We start from the raw sequence: 24,506 nt of genomic DNA on the forward strand, positions 1-24,506 counted from the left end.
ATGATTTCGCAGTCCATGAGTTCCAGCCCTGCATCAGCCTCTGTGCTGACAGCTCAGAGCCTGGAGCCTGTTTCAGATTCTGTGTCTCCCTCTCTCTGCCCCTCCCCCGTTCATGCTCTGTCTCTCTCTGTCTCAAAAATAAATAAACGTTAAAAAAAAATAAATAAAATAAAATAAAATAAAATATGAAATGATTTTATGCTGTTGTGATTATTTTTCCATTGAAGTCACCTTTTGATCCGGAGCTTCTTTATGGCACTTTTCACCTCTGAATTTCTCAACGTATAGATTAAAGGGTTTAACATAGGAGTTATCATGGTATAAAACACAGCCACAGCTTTATCAATGGAAAAGGTGATCACTGGGCGCAGATATACAAATAAGCAGGGAACAAAGAAGAAAATGACCACGGTGATGTGAGAGACGCAGGTAGAGAGGGCTTTGCGTCTCCCCTCCAAGCTATAGGTCTTTAGGGAGAGCAAGATGACCACATAGGAAACCACCAAAAGAAGGAAGTTTAACAAACAGATGAACCCACTATTGGCAGCAACAAAGAGACCAAGGGTATGAGTGTCCATGCAGACAAGTTTCAATAAAGGGTACAAATCACACATGAAATGATCTATGACATTGGGGCCACAGAAAGGCAGCCAGACTGTGAAGAGGATCTGAATGGTTGCATGGACAAAGGCTCCAGCCCAGGCCACTCCTACAAGGAGGCCACACGCCTGGTGACTCATGATGGTTGTGTAATGCAAGGGTTTGCAGATGGCCACATAACGGTCATAGGCCATTACTGTGAGAAGGATAATCTCAGCAGCACCAAAAAAATGTTCAGCAAAGACTTGAGTCATACATCCCGTAAAAGAGATGATTTTTCTCACAGTAAGAGTGTCAGCGAGCATTTTAGGGGTCATGGAGGAAGAACAACAGCCATCTATAAGGGCCAAGTAAGACAGGAAGAAGTACATGGGGGTTTCGAGGGCACTACTGGTACTGATGGTGATCATGATGAGCAAGTTGCCCGCCAAGGTGACCAAGTAGACAATTAAAAACACAAAAAAGGAGAATTTCTGAAGTTCCACGTTTTGAGTCAAGCCCAGGAGGATGAATTCTGTCACATTATTCATCTTCTTCATCAGTTCAGTTCAGGTGACAAGTGACTTCCCTGAAAAGAAAGTCATACTCATACTCAAAGTCATCCTCAATAATGATGCCTTCTTCTAATGAATATTCATGGAATGCCTTATTTTTTCTAGTTTTACAGAAGGCAAAAACAAGCACAAGACCATGTCAATGATTTCGTTTTATATATTCTTACAAGTGACAATATAGGTGGTATTTTTTGTTCTTTATAATTTCCTGATTTGTTTTAATTTTCTACAAGATTGTGTAACCTTTAAAATCAGAAAAGAAAAAATACCATGCATTAATTTGGAAGAGCCAATCCATGATGTAGCCATACATGAGGCACATTCAAAATACCCAAAGATATAGGTATTTTATCCCCAAAATGGCTGCACCCGTTTACCAGTGAAAATCCAATTTGTTCTAATTGAGTTTACAAAAAAAGACTCAAAGACACGTAAAGATTCTTTCACAAGCCATACTTTATCCTACTTTACCTGTCTGGAAACTTTTCAGCTTCCTCAAGACTAAAAATGGCATTGCTACCTTCTCCCAATCTCAGAGAAGCTAGTAAATGGTCATTACGGCACTAGCCACATTGTCTCATACTCTTCTCTCATTCTTCAACAGGCAAATTGTCTTTGAAGGCAAAAATGTGCCTTCACAATTGTAATCTTATTCTCATTTTTGTATTCCCAATGCTGGCTAAAAAGTAAACACTCATAAAGCATTCACTGAGAGAGGCAGAAGGAAAAAAAAAGAGAGGCAAAAGAAAGAGAGGGAGAAATAAATGAGAAAGGACAAAGTAGAAATGCATTAAAGAGCAAAGAGAAATGGGTTTAAAATCCAGACATAGGGGTATCTGGGTGGCTCAGCTGGTTGAGCATCCAACTCTTGATTTCAGCTCAGGCTGCCATCTCAGGGCCATGGGATCGAGCCCCACATCAGGCTCTGCACAGAGCATGGAGCCTACTTAAGATCCTCTCTCCCTCTCTCTCTCTCTCTCTCTACCTCCCTCCTTCCCTCCCTCCTTCTCCCTCTCCCTCCGCCCCTCTCCCCTACTCATGTTCCCTCTCTCTCAAATAAAAAAATAAATAAAATGAAATGAAATAAAATCCAAAGACTTAGATTGGAAACTGGAATGCACCCCTATTAACTACATAACATCAATTTATTTCATCTCTCTGTGCTTCAGTTTTTTCATCTGTTAAAGCAGGGAATAAATATACCTATATTTAGGAGTGTTGTGAAGATACAATCAGTTCAAATTTACTATTGTTGTTAATATTGTTTTATTGTTCTCGTGGGAGTATCACTAAAGAAAACTTTCAAAATTGTCTCTGAACGTCTCTAAAGGGCAAAGATTCTGAAAATGTAAGCTAACCAAGTGAGAGGAAACAGGAGACTAAGCAAAACCATGATAAGTGTCAAAAAGAAAGGCCATCAGATTTAAAAAAGAACAATTTTAAAGCAAGTGATTAGAAGAAACTTTAACACAAATTTTCAACTATTGGTTTAGTTGGCTTGCTTTATTTGTGGGATTTATTGTCTATTCACTAATTGATTTGCTAAAGATATATTCTAAGCTTAAAATAATGTACTCCTCTCAAACTTGACTCTACAACCAAGTATGGATTTTGCCAGGAAATAGGAAACTTTATGTAAACGTTGTTCACTATTGAAATAAATACCTTGCACACTGTTGTGTCTTACTTGTCTTAGGACCTATTCAAGTTTATACCCACAGTGATAGCTAATATTAGGTATTATAAAGCATTTGAGAGAGAGCAACAAAGGGGAAGTAGAGAGAGAAAGGGAAGAGAAATAAAGAGGAGAAAATATAAAACCAAAAAGGAAAAGAGGAAAAAAGGCAAGAGGAGAAAAGCGGACACACTACAAAGTCATCTAAGAAAGACTTTGGTAAGTATATTGTAATATTTCCAACAAGTACTGCACTTGAAATCTGAACTTTTTATCAAACTCATCTGCTGATTATGGCCCTTAGGATCAACATCAGAGAAAAATGCCAACAAATCAGTAAGTCCTGACATACAAACTGGTCAGAAAAAAAAGTTATTTTTGCCTAACTCAGTGCTGAGGGTTGTAAACTACAGTCTTGTCAAGAGCTGGTCCTTTGCAGACTCAACAATACTTAAACTGAAGGGCTTTCTTCAAACAGAGATGTAAGAAACCATAGTAATGGTCATGTTAATTTATGTAAATTTACTGTTTGAAAAAACGAACAAACAAGCACAGTGTTTCCAGAAAAGAAAATCTTGAAGTAAAATCAAAAAGAAGAAAATGTGCTTCTCTTACATACCAACACTCCCCATGTAGTGTATGACTGGGATTTCTCCCCATGGCCTGACTTGTTCAGAAAACAAACTATCTCAGATAGTAGACACACTCACTTTGTATTTGAGAGGAATTTGGATTTTGGAGAGGAGATTTTCAGCAGCTTAGCACATTTCTATTTCTGTGGGATTCACATAAATCTATCTTTAGGGTTTGTTTTAAGTTTTTTCTATAGAACTTGGTGTGAGACTTACAGGCCCTAAGAACATGGCAGCCATTTTTAAAGCCAGAAAAGTAAATCCAATTACCAAAACATCAGCAGTTGACTAGAAGTCTCTGAGATGAGGAATCTCTTGAAGCCTAGTCTTCTGAGCCTTTTTTTCAGAGCATCTATACTCAGTGCTGAGCCACACATACTTTGGTCTTTGGGACGCATCCACTTTCTCACATCATTTCACCAGCTCCCCGTGGCTAACCACAGATGTAGTCAGGGAGAGGCACTGCCTTTGTGGTTCGCTCTGCTAAGAAATGCCCTGCTTCTCAACTCCTTCAGTTCTCACAAGACAGGCACCAGTTTGATTTAAGTAGTGACTCAACCTCTACGCTATTTCCCCTAGGGAAGAGTAGTTAATTTTAGGAGTCCTTGCCAAAACGGCAGCTAAATGCTTCTCCCTTCCTCCTATAGTCCCTCTGACTACAGAATGACATTTTTGACAAGGGTTAGAATTCATCTACAGGAATAGGATAATTATCAGGCTACAGGCAGAAGGTGGATTCTACATTTCCTTTTTTGTTTTGTTTGTTTTTTTTTTTTGTCCAGTAAATGTTCGTGGAACAGCTAAAATATACCAGGCACAGTATTGTTCAATAATAATAATGACAATAACTAACTATTGAATGCTATATGCCAGGTCCTGTATCCAACACATTACACAAGGTACCCTTTGTGATGGGCACTATTATTATTTTAATTCTACAAATGAGGAAACTGAGGTATTATGAGTATAGGTAATTTACACAGGATCAGATGTGAGTAGTGGCAGAAGACAAATCTGCCTTCACAGCCCAGCTAGTGTATCTGCTCTCATATGCAAGAATTCAACTATTAAAAAATGAAGAGAGGGAGAGAGTGGTGAGCATTATAAAAAAGAACACAGTGCCATATGCCTGTGTAATGGGAACATGCTTTAAACTGGGATGGAGGTGGAATGCTCAGGGAAGGTATTCTCAAGGAAGTGATGTTGAAGTTGAAGCCAGAAAAACATTACCCAAGGTCTAGACTAGATACATAAGAGAGAAGATTGGGCCAGACTATATCATTGGGTGAACATGAACAATGAACAAGATCTCAGTGAGAGTATTTGTGGTTCTGTACAATCAATTATTTTTCCAAATGTATAAGACAAATTGACTGTATGCTTTCATTGTCATGATCAAGTAGGTGGAAATTACTCGAGCAGAATAGTAAAAATGCATTGAGCAACTGAAAAAAAAACAGTTATAACTGACTAAAAAAGGATGGGGTGCCTGGGTGGCTCAGTTGGTTAAGTGTCTGACTTGATTTCCTCTCAGGTCATGATCTCACAGTTCATGGGATTGAGCCCCACATCAGTTCTGCACTGACAGCTTGGAGTCTGCTTAGAACTCTCTCTCTCACTCTCTCTCTCTCTCTCTCTCTCTCTCCCCCCTCCCCACCTCTCTCTCTCTCCAAATAAAGAAATAAACTTTAAAAAAATTTTTTTAAAAGAAAGAGGAGCAAAGACAACTTAAAGCACCTAGACATCACATAAACACAGACTCAGCCTCCAATCTAAGCAGTACCAGGAATATGTTTTCCTACCTTGAAATAACTTATTTACCGTCCTCAGACTCAATTTTTCTTATCTTCAAAAAAGGACTACATATCATTGTTTTGAGAATTAAACTGACCCACGAGAAATAATGAAGGAATGAACAAATGAATAATAAATGGCAGCCATATTTCTACTAACTAAAAAAAAAAAATACAAGATCTCAAACTTGAGATGAAATTTTCACCAAAATTTTTAAGAATCTGTTTTCAAGTTACTAGAGAAATCTACCTTCTCAGACATTCTTCGTGAATTATTTCCCATCACAGAATAACTAAAATGCTCACCTTCTCTCTCTGGAACTGCTTGTTCTAGAACTCCAGTATTCAAGTCTATAGCTCCTGTGTATTGAGGTACATTCTTTGGGCTCAGGCAGTGCTCCCGCTGGTGCTTCACAGCTGATGTTGTTGATAGATTTATGGGTATTTCCACATTTTCAGTATTACTGAAAGTCTGCCACAAAGACTGGTACACAATTCCAGATGTACACATGCCCACCATTGCTGAGTATGTATCTAGGAGTTGAAACTATGAATTGAGGTTATGTGAATCTTCAAGATTACTAGATAAGGCCAAATTATTTTCCAAAGTAGTTGTACTAATATACACTTCCCACAACAATACAACATACATCCCATTGAATCATATCTTCTACATCGCATACTAGTCCCAAATTTCTTCATTTTTGCAAATTAAATGACTGTAGAATGTTATCTCATTGCGGGTTTCCTTGGCATTGCAAAATGATAATAAGCTGATTATCACTCCACATATTTATTCACCACATCTTTTTTTTGGTTGAAATTTGGCTCACTTTCTATTGACTCTATTTTCAATTTGTAGAAGTTCATTATGTATTGTAAGCAATAATCCTAACATATCTTTTGCAAATGTATTCTAGTCTTTGCATTTATACTAAAGTTCTTCTCATTAACAGCACTTCATAATTCAAATATTGGTGTTCATATAGCTTTTATTTATGGAAAAAAAGATTTTTCTGTTTCCTTTAATAATTGCATGCCTCAAAGTCACAAAAATATTCAACTATATTTTCTTCTAAATATTTGATGTTTGTTTGTTGATATTTAAGTTAAAACTAACTGATGTTAACTATGAAATCTTTGTTAAACCCAAGTCTTCAAAAATATGCTCCAGTTTCTTCTAGAAGACTTATATTTTTTACTCTTACCTTTAGGTATAGGATTTATCTCAAACTAATTTTTATGTGATGTGACTTACAAGCTGAGATTCATTTTTATCCATATGAATATCCACTTATTCTAGCTCCTTTTGTTGAAAAAAACTTTCCTTTCTCCATTATTGCTTTGACAATGTTTTGTGAAAATCAATTAATTCTGTACATGCTAGCTTATTTTTGGACTCTCTATTCTGTTCCACATAACTATATGTTTATCTTATGTCAGTTACTGTATTTTTATATGAAGTCTTAAAATCAGGTAGTATAAACTTTCCAGAGCTCTTGCACATAATCTGTTAGATTTACTCCTGAGTATTTTTATTTTTTATCTAATGTCAACAGTGTTTTTCAATTTAATTTTCTGAAGTTTTTCTTCTTTTTGCTTGTTTCTTGTTGTGTTTTTATCTTATTTGTAAGTATAATTTATTATCAAGTTAGTTAATATACAGTGTATACAGTGTGCTCTTGGCTTCAGGAGTAGATTCCCATGATTCATCACTTACATACAACACCCAGTGCTCATCCCAATAGGTTCTGTCCTCAATGTCCATCACCCATTTTCCCCTCCCCTCCACCCCCCTATCAACCCTCTGTTTGTTCTCTGTATTTAAGAGTCTCTTTAAAAAGAGACTTCCCTCTCTGTTTGAAACTATTTTTTCCCCTTCATTTCCCCCATGGTCTTCTGTTAAGCTTCTCAAATTCCACATATGAATGAAAAGATATGATATCTGTCTTTCTCTGACTGACTTATTTAACTCAGCATAATACTTCCAGTTCCATCCACATTGCTGCAAATGGCATGATTTCATTCTTTCTCATTGCCAAGTAGTATTCCATTATATATATAAACCACATCTTCTTTATCCATTCATCAGTTGATGGACATTTGGGCTCTTTCCATAATAGCTATTGTTGATAGCGCTGCTATAAACACTGGGGTCCATGTGTCCCTATGAATCAGCACTCCTGTATCCTTTGGATAAATTCCTAGCAATGCTACTGCTGGGTCATAGGGTAATTCTATTTTTATTCTTTTTTATTTAAAAAACTGTTTTTAACGTTTTACTCATTTTTGAGAGACAGAGCCCTGGTGGGGGGGGGCAGACAGAGAGGGAAACACACAATCCCAAGCAGGCTCCAGGCTCTGAGCTGTCAGCACAGTGCCCAATGCAGGGCTCAAATTCACAAACCTGCTACATCATGACCTGAGCCAAAGTTGGAGCTTAACCAACTGAAGCATCCAGGCACTCCTATTTTTAATTTTTTGAGGAACCTCCACACTATTTTCCAGAGTGGCTGCACCAGTTTGCATTCCCACAACAGTGCAAGAGGGTTCCCATTTCTCCACATCCGCACCAACATCCATTGTTTCCTGAGTTGTTAATTTTAGCCACTCTGACCAGCGTGAGGTGGTATCTCAGAGTGGTTTTGATTTGTATTTCCCTGATGATGAGCAATGTTGAGCATCTTTTCAGGTGTCTGGTGGCCATCTGGATGTCTCCTTTGGAAAACTGTCTATTCCTGTATTCTTCCCGTTTCTTCACTGAATTATTTGTTTTTCAGGTGTTGAGTTTGGTAAGTTCTTTATAGATTTTGGATGCTAACCTTTGATATCTTTTTACCAAATATCTTCTCCCATTTTATTGGTTGCATTTTAATTTCATTGATTGTTTCCTTTGCTGTGCAGAAGCTTTTTATCTCGATGAAGTCCCAATAGCTCATTTTCTCTTTTATTTCCCTTGCCTATGGAGATGTGTCAAGTAAGAAGTTGCTGTGACTGAGGTCAAAGAGGTTGTTGCCTGTTTTCTCCTCTAAGGTTTTGATGGTTTCCTGTTTAACATTTAGGTCTTTCATCCATTTTGAGTTTATTTTTGTTCATGGTGTAAGAAAGTAATCCAGTTTCATTCTTCTGCATATTGCTGTCCAGCTCTCCAAGCACCATTTGCTAGACAGACTGTATTTTTTCCATTTGCTATTCTTTCCTGCTTTGTCAAAGATGAGTTGACCATATATTTGTGGATCCAATTCTGGGTTCTCTATTCTATTCCAGTGGTCTATGTGTCTGTTTTTGTGCCAATACCATACTGACTTGATGATTACAGCTTTGTAGTACAGGCTAAAGTCAGGATTGTGATGCCTCCCACTTTGTTTTTTTGTTTTTTGTTTGTTTGTTTGTTTGTTTGTTTGTTTTTATCAACGTTACTTTGCTATTCGGGTCTTTTGTGGTACCATACAAATTTTAGGATTGTTTGTTCTAGCACTGAGAAGAATGCTGGTGCAATTTTGATTGGGATTGCATAAATTGTGTAGATTGCCTTGGGTAGTATCGACATTTTCACAATATTTTTTCTTCCAATCCATGAGCATAGAATGTTTCAATTCCTTTCATAAGTTTTCTGTAGTTCTCAGCATACAGACCTTTCACCTCTTTGGTTAGGTTTATTCCTAGGTATTTCATGGTTCCTGGTGCAATTTTAAGTGGGATTAATTTCTTGATTTCTCATTCTGTTGCTTAATTATTGGTGTATAGAAATGCAACCAATTCCTGGATATTGATTTTATATCCTGGGACTTTGTGGAATTAATGTATCAGCTCTAGCAGTTTTTTGGTGGAGTCTTTTGGGTTTTCCACATAGAGTATCATGTCATCTGCAAAAAGTGAAAAAGTGTGACTTCTTGTTTGCCAATTTGGATGTCTTTTATTTCATTTTGTTGTCTGATCGCTGAGGCTAGGACTTCCAACACCATGTTGAACAACAGTGGTGAGAGTGGACATCCCTGACGTGTTCCTGACCTTAGGAGGAAAGCTCTGTTTTTCTTCATTCAGGATGATATTAGCTGTGGACCCTTCATATATGGCTTTTACGATGTCAAGGTAGGTTTCTTCTATCCCAACTTTCTTGAGGGTTTTTATTAAGAAAGGATCCTGTATTTTGTCAAATACTTTTTCTGAATCTATGAATAGGATCATATGGTTCTTACCCTCTCTTTTATTAATGTGATGTCTCACATTGATTGATTTGCAAATACTGAACCAGCCCTGCAGCCCAGGAATGCATCCCACTTGATCATGGTGAACAATTCTTTTAATATACTGTTGAATTCAATTTGCTAGTATCTTGTTGAGAATTTTTGCATCTATGCTCATCAGGGATATTGGCCTGTAATTCTCCTTCTTAGTGGGGTCTTGTCTGGTTTTGGAGTCAAGGTAATGCTGACTTCACAGAATGAGTCTGGAAGCCTTCCTTCCATTTCTATTTTTGGAACAGCTTGAAAAGAATAGGTATTAACTCTGTTTTAAATGTCTGGCAGAATTCCCCTGGGAAGCCATCTGGCCCAGGACTCTTATTTGTTGGGAAATTTTTGATAACGAATTCAATTTCTTCACCAGTTATGGGTCTGTTCAAATTTTTCATTTCTTCCCATTTGAGGTTTGGTAGTGTGTGGGTGTCTAGGAATTTGTCCATTTCTTACATATTGCACAGTTTGTTGGCATATAGTTTTTCATAGTATTCTCTAGTAATGTTTTGTATTTCTGTGGTGTTGGTTGCGATCTCTCCTCTTTCATTCATGATTGTATCTGTTCGGGTGCTCTCTTTTATTTTTGAGAAATCTGGCTAGGTGTTTATCAATTTTGTTTATTCTTTCAAAAAAACAGCTCTTAGATTCATTGATATGGTTGTTTTTTGTTTGTTTGTTTGTTTGTTTTAGTTTTTTGTGGGAATTCTATATTGTTTATTTCTGATCTAGTCTTTATTATTTCTCTTCTTCTACTGGTTTTGGGGTTTCCTTGCTGCTCTGCTTATAGTTCCTTTAGGTGTAAGGTTAGGTTTTTTATTTGGTATTTTTCTTGTTTCTTGAGCTAGGCCTGGATTGCAATGTATTTTCCTCTTATGACTGCCTCTGCTCCATCCCAAAGGTTTTGGACTGCCATGTTTCCATTTTCATTTGTTCCCATATATTTTTTTAATTTCTTCTTTAATTACCTGATTGATCCATTCATTCTTTAGTAGGATGTTCTTTAACCCTTGTATTTGGAGTCTTTCCAAATTTTTTCTTGTGGTTTATTTCAAGTTTCATAGCATTGGGATCTGAAAATATGCATGGTATTATCTCAATTCTTTTATATTTGTTGACAGCTGTTTTGTGATTCAGTATGTGATCTATCTTGGAGAATGTTCCATGTGCACTCGAGAAGAATGTGTATTTTGCTGCTTTTCGATGAAAAGCTCTGACTATATCTGTCATATCCATCTGGTCTAGTCTATCATTCAAGGCTATTGTTTCTTTATTGGTTTTCTGCCTAGATGATCTGTCCATTTTTGTAAGTGGAGTATTAAAATCCCCTGCAATTACCACATTCTTATCAATAAGATTGCTTATGTTTGTGATTCATTGATTCATATATTTGGGTTCCATCAAGTTGGGGGCATAAAGATTTACAACTGCTGGCTCTTCTTAAAGGATAGATCCCATAATTACGATATAATACCCTTCTTCATCTCTTGTTACAGCCTTTAGTTTAAAATCTAGTTTGTCTGATATAAGTATGGCTACTCCAGCTTTGTTTTGACTTGCAGTAGCATGATAGATGGTTCTCCATCTCCTCACTTTCAATCTTCAGGTGTCCTCAGGTCTAAAATGAGTCTCTTATAGACAGCATATAGAAGGATCTTGGTTTTTTTATCCATTCTGATACCTTATGTCTTTTTATTGGGGTATTTAGTCCATTTACATTCAGAGTGGTTATTGAAATATATGAATTTAGTGTCATTGTGTTATCTGTAGGTTTCATGCTTGTAGTAATGTCTCTGGTCCTTTGTAGTCTTTGCAACATTCTACTCACAAAGTCCTCCACTTATGATCTCTTGCAGGGCTGGTTTGGTGGTCATAAACTCCTTCAGTTTTTGTTTGTCTGGAAAAGCCTTTATCTCTCCTTCTATTCTGAATGACAGCTTTGCTCGATAAAGGATTCTTGGCTGCATATTTTTCCTATTCAGCACACTGAATATTTCCTGCCACTCCCTTCTGAAGTGCCAAGTTTCAGTGATCAGGTCTGCTAGTTTTTGTCATTTATGTGTTGTAATAGCTTTTTTATGTGTCCTGCACCTGTGAGCACTACTATATTAAAAAGCAGTCATACACTGTCCAGGGCCTGATGCTTCAGGAGGTGTTTTTGGAGTGCGTTGTGTGCTCTCTGTTGTTGTGACTCTGATGTTTTATCTCCCTACTCATAGTGGTGGTTTGGACCTTCCACCAGGTGTGCTTTTATCTTTTCATTGAAGTAACCCTAGAAAAAATTTAAAAGAGGGGGGTGGTGGTAGAAGAAGTCTTATCTCATACAAAGAGAGAAATGACAGGAGTGGGGGGGAAAATGGCCAGGCAGAGATTCAGAGAAACTGTATGGCTTAATCCAGAGAGAGAGGGGGGGGGGGAAATTAAAGAATAAGGAGATACAGAAGAGGTGTTAAAAGAATAGATTAAAAATGCTTGCTTAAACAAACCAAAAACCAGAGTAGAGGAGGGAAGAAATAAGAAGAAAAGAAAAAAAATCTATCTATTTATGTAATATCTATCTATCTATCTATCTATCTATCTATCTATCTAGTAAATATTGACCAAAAATCAAATCAGAAAATGCAAAACCGCCGGACTGTTGTCTGATGGTGCCTTGGAATGGGTGGTTGTGCTGGTCTGGTAGTTGTCATGATTGCACAACACTGTAAATGTACTAAATTTACAATGTATTATAAATATTTGAATGATTAAAGTGGTAGCTTCCATCTTATGTGAGTTTTACCTCAATTAAAAAAGGAAATCACAAAACAAAAAATACTTTGAAACAAATGAAATTTAAAGCACTGCATATCAGAATATCTAAAAGCACTAAAAGTCCTTAGAAGAAGATTTGAACCATAAAAGGTATATATTAGAAAAGAAATAATGTATAAAATCCATTATCAAAGATTTTGACCTACAGAGGTAGAGAAATAAGAGGAAATGAATAAAATGAAAGATAGGAAATAATAAGGATAAGGACAAAAATCAATGAAACAGAAGATGAAAACCAAAATGAAATAATGAAACAAAAAGCTGGTTCTTTGAAAAACTTGAATAAAATTTACAAAGCCTTAGCTAGAATAATAAGGAGGAGGGGGACAAGAAAGAAGGGAGGGTGAGAAAGGATAAGAAAGAAAAAAAGAGCCAAATCACTCATATCAAGAGTAAAAGATAACACAGCATTACAAATTCTACAGACATTAACAGGATAGTACGAAATATTATGACAAATTAAAGCCAATAAATTTGACAACTTAAAAGCCAATTATTTGGGGAAAAGAATACTCCCCAATTATTTGGGGAAAAGCATTACAAAATCTGACAGAAGAAGAAATAGAAAACCAGAATAGTCCTATATCAGTTTTAAAAATTAAATTTGGGGCGCCTGGGTGGCGCAGTCGGTTGAGCGTCCGACTTCAGCCAGGTCACGATCTCGCGGTCCGGGAGTTCGAGCCCCGCGTCGGGCTCTGGGCTGATGGCTCAGAGCCTGGAGCCTGTTTCCGATTCTGTGTCTCCCTCTCTCTCTGCCCCTCACCCGTTCATGCTCTGTCTCTCTCTGTCCGAAAAATAAATAAATGTTGAAAAAAAAAAAAAATTTAAAAAAAAAATAAAAATAAAAAAAATAAAAAAAATAAAAATTAAATTTGTGGTTAAAATCCTTCTCAAAAGTAACTCCAGGCCCAATGGCTTCACTTCTCACTAAAAATAAATAATACTGCTTTTCCTCAGCTGCCACTAAGGTTCTCAGTCCTTCCAAAGAAGGTAAGGCCACATTGGGGTGAGGCCCTAAGTTCATCCAGCAACTAGCACCAAGCCCAGCAGGGCCTGCCCAGCACTTGCCCACACCCTCACCTTGGTTCCCAAGCCCACCTGTATCTCCTCAGCCTTCATCCTGCACCCAGTGAGGTGAATGTTACGGAGGATAAGATCAATGCCATCATTAAAGCAGTCAGTGTAAATATAGAACCTTTCTGGCCAGGCTTATTTGTAAAGGCCCTGGCCAATGTCAACATCAGGAGGCTCACCTGCAACACACAGGGGCTGGTGAGCCTGCCCAGCAGGTCCTGCTGCACCAGCAGGAGGTTCTGCTCCCTCTGCCATCACTGCCCCAGCTGAGGAGAAGAAAGTACAAGGAGAGAAGAATCTGAGGAGTGTGATGATGCATGAGCTTTGGTCTTTTTAACTAAACCTCTTTTGTAACACGTTCAATAAGAAACTGACTGACTGACTAAATAAATAAATAAACAAACATCCTATACACACTCTTTCAAAACATAGAGGAGAAAACACTATGCAACTCATTATATGAACCCTGCACTGCGCCTAAATACCAAATGAGATTACAAGAAAAATTGGACAAATATCCTTTTTGAACATGAGCAACAGACTTTTTTTTTTTTTTTTTTTTAAATTTTTTTTTTCAACGTTTTTTATTTTTTATTTTTGGGACAGAGAGAGACAGAGCATGAACGGGGGAGGGGCAGAGAGAGAGGGAGACACAGAATCCGAAACAGGCTCCAGGCTCCGAGCCATCAGCCCAGAGCCTGACGCGGGGCTCGAACTCACGGACCGCGAGATCGTGACCTGGCTGAAGTCGGACGCTTAACCGACTGCGCCACCCAGGCGCCCCTTGAGCAACAGACTTTTAACAAAATACCAGTAAATCAAATCCATCAGTAATTTCTAAAAATAATAATGTACCATAACTATGTGGAGTTTGTCCTAAGAATAAAAGGTTGGTTTGACATTCAAATGTAACTCAATATGAGTCACTACAGCATAAAGGAGAAGAATCACTTGATCACGTGAAAAGATGCATTAAAAAAACGAAAAATTTTGACCCAGATTTAAGATTTTTTACATGTTAGCAAATGCAATAGAAAATTATTTCTTCAACCTGACAAAGAGCATCTATATATAAAATCTATAATGGCCATCATATTAATGATGAATACTCTCTCTCGAAGATTGGGGGCAAGATAGAGATATCCACTCACCATTACTATTATGTATTGTAGTCTAGGTCCTAGCCATTGCAACAGGAAAACAAAAAGAAATAAAAGACACAGAGATTAGGAAGGGAGAAGCAAAATTGTAAAAATACATTTTTGTGCAAATGGCATCATTTTGTACACAGAGAAAATGTTAAGGGCAATAACATAAATAATTGACCTAATCAGTGAATTTAGCCAAGTCACAGTTATACATGTCTATATTTTAAAAATCAACTATATTTCAGCAATAGCATTAAACAATTAGAAATTGAAATTAGAAACAAAATATTATGTCTAATACTGTTTTTAAAGATGAAATATTGGAATTACACTTTAAGAATATATTCAACATCTGTGCATGAAAAGTAGAAAACACCACTAAGAAAATTAAATACATAAACTGAGAGATGTATCATGTTGATGGAATAGAAAACTCAATATTTTTACCATATAATTTCTCAATTTTCAGTGCAATTTTTTTTCTTTTTTTTTAATTTAGATTTTAGTTAGTTAACATATAGTGCAATATTGGTTTCAGGAGTAGAATTCAGAGATTCATCACTTACATACAACACCCAGTGCTCATCACAAGTGCCCTCCTTAGTACCCATCACCCATCTAGCCCATCTCCCATGCACCTCCATTAGTCCATAATTTGTATTCTATCTTTAAGAATCTCTTGTGGTTTGTTTCCCTCTCTTCTCTTTTTTTTCCTCCCCTTCCCATATGCTTATCTGTTTTTTCTCAAATTCTACATATGAGTGAAATCATATGGCATTTGTCTTTCTCTGATTAACTTATTTCACTGAGCATAATACATTTGAGCTCCATCCATGTCATTGCAAAATGCAATTTCAACCAAAACCCAACAGGATTATTGGAGAAACTGATAAACCTGTTCTGAAATTTAAACAGAAATGTAGAAATTTGACAATGCCTAGAATAGCAAATCACTCTCAAAAAAATAACACACTTGGGGAACTTACTCTACAACTAATTTCAAGGCTTACACTTAAACTCTTATAATCAACATTGTGTTCTTACAGGCATTAGGACAAGCATATAGATATGTCCAGAAACATAATAGAATGTTAAGAAATAAACTAAATGTATTAATTTTTTACAAAGATATCAAGGTAATTTAATGGTTAAAGAATAGACTTTTATGGAAAATTTCTTGATCTTGTGGCATTTATCTGAAAACAGGTTAAGAATGTTTTTTTTTCTATTCAAAATGCAAACATCTATTAAGCACTATGCCAGCCTTTGAAGAATAAGAGCTAAATATACGAAATGTACAAATAACTACAGGAAATTATCTCTGCCCTAAAGATTTTATATTTTTGTTGTTGCTTCAAGTTTTTATCTAAATTCTAGTTGGTTGATATATAGTGTAATATTAGTTTCATGAGTTGAATGTAGAGATTCGTCATTTACATATAACACCCAGTGTTCATCACAAGTGCCTCCTTAATACCCATCACTCATTTAGCCCATCCCCCTGCCCACCTCTCCTCCAGCAGCCCTCAGTTTGTCCTCTATAGTTAAGAGTCTATTTTATGGTTTGCCTATCTCTCTGCTTTTTTTCCCATGTTCATCTGCTTTGTTTCTTAAATCCCATGCATGAGTGAAATCATATGGCATATGTCTTTCTCTGACTGACTTATTTCACTTAGCATAATACGCTCTAGGAAATACAAATCAAAACTACAATGAGATGCCACCTCACACCAGTTAGAATGGCTAAAATGAACAACATAGGAAACAGATGTTGGCAAGGATGCGGAGAAAGGAGAACTCTGCTACACTATTAGTGGGAAGGCAAACTAGTGTGGCCACTCGGAGAAACAGCATGGAGGTTCCTCAAAAAATTAAAAACAGAATTACCCTACAATCCAGCAACTGCATTACTAGGTATTTACCCAAAAGATACAAAATTACTGATTTGAAGGGACATATGCCCCCTGGTGTTTATAGCAACATTATCAACAATAGCCAAATTATGGCAAGAGCCCAAATGTCCATCGACTGATGAATGGATAAAGAAGATGTGGTGTGTGTGTGTGTGTGTGTGTGTGTGTGTGTGGAATGGAATATTACTAGAACTCAGCCACAAAAAGAATGAAATCTTCCCATTTTCATTGACATGGATAAAGAATAGACTTTTAAATAAACTATGCTTGGGGCACCTGGATGGCTCAGTCTCTTAAGCATCCGACTTCAGCTCAGGTCATGATCTCACAGTTCATGAATTTGAGCCCCATGTCCGGCTCTGTGCTGACAGCTTGGAGCCTGAAGTCTGCTTCAGACCCTGTGTCTCCCCCTCTCTCTGCCCCTCCCCCACTTGCACTCTGTCTCTCTTTCTCTCAAAAATAAATAAACATATTTACATACATGCAAACATACATACATGCATACATACATAAAGCTGTATCAATTGGATATCTATATAAAAAAATAAACACTAACCACTACCTCACACTATACACAAAAAATAACTCAAAATGAGTCAGAAACCTACATGTCAAAGATAAACCTAAAAATAATAATGTATACTTAAAAATTGGGGTTGACTTTTATCAGATGTGACCCAATAGCATGAAACATAAGAAAAAAATGAAAAATTTGACTTCATCAAAATTTTAAATCTTCTCATCAGATGTTGCCATTTACTTATTTTTTAGTAATCTCTCTGCCCAACATGGGGCTTGAACTCATGACCCTGAGGTCAAGAAGGCCATTCTCTGAGGCACCTGAGTAGCTCAGTCAGTTAAGCAACAAACTCTTGATTTTGGCTCAGGTCATGATCTCACAGTTCCTGAGATCGAGCTCCACGCTGAATGTGGAGCCTGCTTGGGATTCTCTCTCTCCCTCTGGTTCTCTGCCCCTCTTCTGCTTGTGCGCTCTCTCTCTGTCTCAAAATAAATAAATAAAAATTTAAAAACAGAGAGATAGAGAATGGCATGCTCTTCCAACTGAGCCAGCCAGGTACCCCAGATGTTGTCATTTCTAAAAATAAAAGCACAGTGCATGGACCAGCATTCCATTCTGACCAGCCCTGAAGTTCCAGAAATACCTGGAATCTAGAGCCTTCTAAAATTTCTGGCTACTTTGATATCAGCCTTCTCAGAAAAGCGAAAAAACAGCTTTTGCATAAAAATTCACATAAAACAAAAAAAATCCAAATATGTAATGCCATTTCAAGCAAGAAGAATAGAATTCGAGCCATTGCAATTCCTGATTTCCAAAAATACTGCAAAGCTACTATCCCAAAACAGTAAGTGCTGGCAAAAATACAGACATACAGATCAATGGAACAGAATAGAGAGCTCAGATATAAACACACTCATATACATTCAGCTGAACTTTGGCAAGAGTTCCAAATGCGGAAATGAGATTCTCTTCAATAAGTGCTTTGGGAATTCTGGATAACCACGCACAGAAGGAAGAAATTAGACCCTTATCTCACATCACATACAGAAATCAACTCAAAAGGACTTAAACATAAGATCTGAAACCATAAAACTCTTCAAAGCAAACAGGGGAAAAGCTTGTTGACATTATTTTAGGCAATGATTTTTGTTAGGTATGATACCAAAAGCAAAAACAGACAAGTGGGATTTCATCAAACTAAGAAACCTCTGCACAGCAAAGAAAACAATCAAGCGGGAAAGATAACCAACAAATGTGAGAAAGTCACACATTATTTGCAAATCATATATGTGATAAGCAGTTAGTATCCAAAATAGAGAAGGAACTTACATAACTCAATAACAAAACACAAACAACCTGATTTTAAAATGGGCAAAGGATCTGAATAGACATTTCTCAAAAGAAGATCTACAAATAACCAACAGGTATGTGAAAAAGTCTTCAACGTCACTAATCATCAGAAAAATGCACACCAAAAATATCACCTTACATTTGTAAGAATGGTACTTATCAAAAAGACAAGATAACAAGTGTGGAAAAGGAAACCCTTGTGCACTGCTATTGGGAATGTAAATTGGCACAGCCATTATGGAAAACTATGAAGATTCCTCAAAAACATTGAAAAAGTACTGTTTTTTTTTTTTTTATTCAGCAATCCCATTTCTGGGTATGGAACCAAAGGAATTGAAATCAGTATCTAAAAGAGGTATCTGCACTCATGTATTTTGAAGCATTTTTCATGATGACCAAGAGATGGAAATAACCTATATGTCCTTTGATAGAGGAATGGATAAAGAATATGTGATACACACACACATAGTGGATTATATAGTCTAAATATAAGGAAACTTGCCTCTTGACAACATTGATGAACCTGAAGAGCATTATGCTAACCGAAATAAGCCAGAGAGAGAAAGAGAAATACTACATGACCTTACTTATACTAGGAATAGTCAAACTTACAGAAGCAGAGAGTAGAATGTGGGTTGCCAGAGGCTGGAAGAGTAAGAAATAGAGAGGTATTGATCAGAGGGAACAAAGTTTCAGTCATGCAAGATGTGTAATTGTACAGCAATGTGATTGTAGTTAACAATACTGTAGTATTGTATATTTGAAATTTCCTAAGAGAGTAGATCTTAAGTGTTCACTCCACACATACACATACACAAAAGTAGTAACGGTGAGTGATGAAAATGGTAAATAGCTTGCTTGTGGTGATTATTTCACAATTTTGTCAACATAACAAGTTATACATCTTTTTTTTACATTTATTTATTTATTTTGAGAGAGACAGAGAGAGGCAGAGAGAGAGGGAAAGAGAGAATCCCAAACAGGCTCCACGCTGTCAGTGCACAGCCCAACGTGGGGCTCGAACCCTTGAACCATGAGATCATGACTTGAGCCAAAATCAAGAGTCAGGTGCTTAACCAACTGAGCCTCCCAGGTGCCCCTCAAATTATAAATCTAAATACACACAATCTTATTAGTTCATGATACTTTCATAGATCAAAGAAAAACAGCTTTTAGAGCCAAGAACTTTAAAATGACTTTATGCCCTCACTGCTCTAGCTCTCAAACAATCAGTAGTGGTTTTCCAATAAAGGTGTAATATTGATAAGAAAATAGAAACTATGTGACATGAGCCTACAGGGAACCTACATCACAGCTCCACTGGAATTACGGCACCTTACTATTTATATGCCATTCTGCTTTCATAACAACCCAGGATACAGACAAGGAGGAGACTCACAGGCTTAGGTTTACAATTTCCCACTTAAGAATGCAATTGCCCACTTAAGAATGAGTGTTTCTTAACATGTCTCCTTAGAATACCTGTTTCTCAGACAAAGCCTTTCCATCAAAGAGGATAATTAATTCCTGGGAGATGAAGCAGGAGCCACCAGGCAAGGTCCCTGAACCTTGCTGGAAACCTCTTTAAATACCCATACAGGGCAAGGTGAAAACGTTTTTTTGTTGTCATTCACCTCCCCAGACAAGATTCATCATGGATGGAGTGTACCATTTGACTGCGTTTTCTCCACAGTGTCTGCCTCTTGCCCTGCAGAACCAAAGCCATAGATAGATCATTTCTCCATAGTGGTTCAAGTGAGTCCGTTCTAAATTCAAAACCAGAAACACTGAACAGATTTTCTATGGAAAAGTTTTAAGGCTTTAGGCTAGATGGAAAGATTTAGACCCGTATGAACACTTTCTTTTATTTTAGTAGGCTCGCTGAGGTATAAATGATATATCCCCAAAAATGGTATACATTCAATGTATATAATTTCTTCATAACTGTTGAGTTGATAGTGAATTGTCTGAATAGGCTCTTCCAAAGTGTCCAAAGACATATTTTTCATATTGAAAGTTACTTATTACAAGAAGAGGTCAGTTTGAAGACGGGACTGTTCCTGAATACCCCCAAATATCATTAAGATCATCTAAGACAGATAAGGTAAGTTTTCTAATAGTGCTGATGCTTTATTAAAGGTTGTTCCTTTCCACATATACTTCTCATTATTTTTCAACCCTTTTAAGACATAGTAATAGAATAATTTATCCTTATCTCAATGCTTCAAAAGATAATTCATGAATATCACTTGCTAAATTTACAGTTAAAACATTTTTGGTACAGGGAGGGGACAAAACATAAGAGACTCTTAAATATGGAGAACAAACAGAAGGTTACTGGAGGGGTTGTGGGAAGGGAGATGGCTAAATGGGTAAAGGGCATTAAGGAATCTACTCCTGAAATCACTGTTGCACTATATGCTAACTAATTTGGATGTGAATTAAAAGAAATAAAATTTTAAAAAATCAAAAAAATTTTTTAGGTTCAGAGAGACTGAGCAAATGGTAGGACCCAGCTCTCTGACACCAGGCACCATGGTTTGGCCATGAGATACCTGCTCATAATGAAGAAAAATCACGAGAACGAAAACAAAATTTTACTATATTTCAAACACACAAATATGAAAAATAAATGATATAGATCAGCTGTTTCATCTAAGCACAGGCATGGAGAACAGTTGCTGGGATCAACTGCTATGAATGACGTGAGTCTCTGTTGCTTCTTTGAGAGTAAAATTGGTAATGATCCTTCCTAAATTCGTTATGTAGTTAAATGCTTCTCTGTTTCATTGCCCAAACTGTCAACTCTTCCTATCTCCTAGGGGCATTCACCATCATAAAATTAAATGAAAGTCCTATGTGTGTCCCCAACGGTGTGGTCGGTGTCTCAAATAATTTCCATAGCAACCTGTGAGGTGGACATTATTATTCTTGCTTTATGGATGAGGAAACAAGGACATAAGGTATGAAAGTAATGTACCCCAGATAAAAGAAATTGCAAGTGGAAGAACAAGGCTTCTACTCTGGTCTTTCTGATTTTCAAACCAATACAATTAACCACTGCAATAATTATTTTTGATATTTTGCAACAGAGTCTGGGGGCCCATTTTTTTGGAAGGGGACCCAGTAAGAAACACTTAGGGTTAGCGGAGAGGCCCCTATAAAAGGGATGTTCAGTGAAAGCAGTACCACATTTTTCTTAACATTTGCGAGTTCCAATATGTCACTGTGTGTGCTGTGTCTGTGCCTGCTGATGAAACTGCTCCACATAAGCTTTCCCCAGAGTAGCCTTGAGGTAATTATAAGTATCATGGTCATATCAAAAAGAGATTACTAGTTCGACATTGTTTATTATAAAGTAACAATAGAGGGCGTGGATTAAAAATTGGGAGGGAAAACAATTAACAGGTATAACCCGACCTAATCTTGGCTCCAGCCCTTAATAGCTACTCAATCCTGGGCAAGATCCTTAACTTCTCTATGATTCTATTCCCTAACATGTAAAATAGGGATAAAAATGATAGTAGCGCCCCTCTTGTAGGTTTGCAGTGAGGATTAAAAATGAAAGGGGTCTGCAAAAGCACTTAGAGCATACTAAGTGCTCAGTAAGCTTTAGTTAATACTACCATCATTGGGATAATTATTAACATTAGTCTCTGAGATTGTTTCCTCATCTTCAAAATGAATGAAAAAATACCAAACACACAGGTTACACTATGAAAACGGACCATGTAGGCAAAGCATCTACTATAAGCCATGGACAAAGCAATCAATCATTCAAAAGTATATATTATTGGCTATGATAAATTCATTGAACTCAGGAAACATGCATTGTGACTACTTTTAAATAGCTCTTGTATCCAATCTTGACATTCCCATAACCAATGCCCTGTTACTCTTTCTTCAACTACTGTGAATAGTCTGCTATTGGGATTCCTGTGTCTTCCTTCCACCTCTTCTCCGAACCTCAGTCCATTTCACCCAAAGCACACAAAGATCTTTATGAGAATAATATCCAAGACCCCCCCTTCACATTCTTCTTCATCCTCCCACTCATATTCTCAATTACCTTCCATGGTTCCCCATTTCCTAGAGATAAAGGGAACATTCCAAAGCTTGCATTTGTAGACTACATCCATCTACTACCACTGTTTCAGGCTCGGCTACTACAATGTGTACAAGCTACTATTTCGACTTAGACTCTCAGTCATCTGGGATGATTTAAGTGTGCACATGTGGTCTCCTGCCTGTGTGTTTACAAATGTTCCCCAGGTCCACGATCTTAACAAAGAGTTCAGCTGGGAGGCAATCTGAATTAATTCTCAAGAACCCAGAATCTTTATTTCCAACACATACACAACCTCAAAAGAACTCACAACTGAATAGAATCCAATAAGTTTTTATATATTAGAGTGGAAAGTTTAAGAAATTCAAGGTTGCATTAATAAAAATTGTTTTCTCTTCAGGTAATGTGACTGTCAGGTGAAGCGCATGGAGAAGAGGAACAATGTGACAGAGTTTGTTCTACTGGGACTCACAGAGAATCCAAAGATGCAAAAAATTATATTTGTCGTGTTTTTTGTCATCTACACCATCACTGTAGTAGGTAATATGCTCATTGTGGTCACTATCACTGCCAGCCCATTGTTGGGGTCTCCCATGTACTTTTTCCTGGCCTATCTCTCCTTTATTGATGCCTGCTATTCCTCTGTTAATACTCCTAAACTGATCATAGATTCCCTCCATAAAAAGAAGACTACCCTATACAATGGATGCATGACTCAAATATTTGGAGAACATTTCTTTGGAGGTGCTGAAGGCATCCTGCTTACTGTGATGGCCTATGACCGCTATGTGGCCATCTGCAAGCCATTGCACTACATGACCATCATGAATCGGCGGGTGTGTGGCCTGTTAATGGGAGTGGTGTGGGTGGGAGGCTTTCTTCATGCAACTATACAGATACTCTTCATCTTCCAATTACCCTTCTGTGGCCCTAACGTCATAGACCACTTTATGTGTGATCTGAACCCTTTGCTCAATCTTGCCTGCACTGATACCCACACTCTAGGGCTCTTCGTTGCTGCCAACAGTGGATTCATCTGTCTGTTAAACTTCCTCCTCTTGATGGTCTCCTATGTGGTCATTCTGCGCTCCCTAAGGAACCACAGCTTGGAGGCAAGGCGCAAAGCCCTCTCCACCTGTGCCTCCCACATCACGGTGGTCGTCTTATTCTTTGTGCCCTGCATATTTGTGTATATGAGGCCTGCAGCTACTTTATCTATTGATAAAGCAGTGGCAGTGTTCTACACTATTATAACTCCCATGCTAAACCCGCTAATCTATACTTTGAGAAATGCCCAGATGAAAAATGCCATTAGTAAATTGTGCCGCAGGAAAGCTATTTCAGGGGAGAAATAAATGTGCCTGGAGCTCAACAGTGATTCAATGGAAGCAAAGGTTAAAAGGACATTTTGGATGATCTTGGCAAAGAATACCTAAGGGATGGAGAAATAAATTACCCACTATGAATCATAAAATCCGCATTAAGCATAGCTGAAATGGATGCAAGAAAAGAGAAAAAATGTAACCCAGGACCACTTTGAATATACAGAAAATTCTACCAATTTGGGGTTTAGTTTTACTAGCTTCAACCATATATATGGATTTGTAAGCTTTTCTTCCAATAATAAAGAAATAATAGTATTGTTATTGAGCAATTATCTCTATAACAGTCTAAGGAGGTATAGGCTATTATCACCATTTTACAGGTAAACAAACTAATAGAAAGGGGAAGTTACCAAAATGGATACATTGGAAAGCCAGTAATCAGAATTGACTGACTTCCCAGATCATGTCCTTAACTGCTGTTAACAGGCAATGATAATCAAAACATCAGATGAATATACTAGTTACCATTTACTGAACCAGAGACTGCGCTGGACACAATATATACATAAGTTCATTAGCTATAGCAAAAAGCTAATAATTTTTCATTAATAACTGCTTGCACGTCTTGCCTGTAGCATTATGGTATTTAACATTTAGGGCCATAAAAGCATTGGCCATTTAACCTCTGAGGAGTAGGTAATGAAGATTAGACCATGTTTCCAAGTTCCCTTGTAAGCTTCAGAACAATTTTGTACTGCTCATATCACTCATATGCTAATACCCCATCAGAAAGAGTAATGACTCAAA

General features: G+C 37.2%; 2 protein-coding genes and 1 pseudogene across 2 annotated transcripts; 2 read left to right on the forward strand and 1 right to left on the reverse strand.

The window, feature by feature from the left end:
- Window positions 1-227: 227 nt before the first annotated feature.
- LOC112865176 (olfactory receptor 4C12-like) lies at window positions 228-1,139 on the reverse strand. The gene has a single exon (XM_025928213.2). It carries the CDS (start codon window positions 1,137-1,139, stop codon window positions 228-230), a length of 912 nt encoding a protein of 303 aa, XP_025783998.2.
- An 8,199-nt stretch (window positions 1,140-9,338) lies between these two features.
- LOC112865177 (large ribosomal subunit protein P1 pseudogene) lies at window positions 9,339-13,718 on the forward strand (annotated as a pseudogene).
- A 9,078-nt stretch (window positions 13,719-22,796) lies between these two features.
- Window positions 22,797-23,729, forward strand: LOC112864992 (olfactory receptor 4C46). The gene has a single exon (XM_025928023.2). The coding sequence runs from the start codon at window positions 22,800-22,802 to the stop codon at window positions 23,727-23,729; it is 930 nt and encodes a 309-aa protein (XP_025783808.1). The 5' UTR covers window positions 22,797-22,799.
- Window positions 23,730-24,506: the final 777 nt, after the last annotated feature.

This window comes from Puma concolor, chromosome D1, assembly GCF_028749965.1.
Source record: "Puma concolor isolate L17-30 chromosome D1, mPumCon1.1.hap2, whole genome shotgun sequence".
In the NCBI taxonomy this organism is placed as follows: domain Eukaryota; kingdom Metazoa; phylum Chordata; class Mammalia; order Carnivora; family Felidae; genus Puma; species Puma concolor.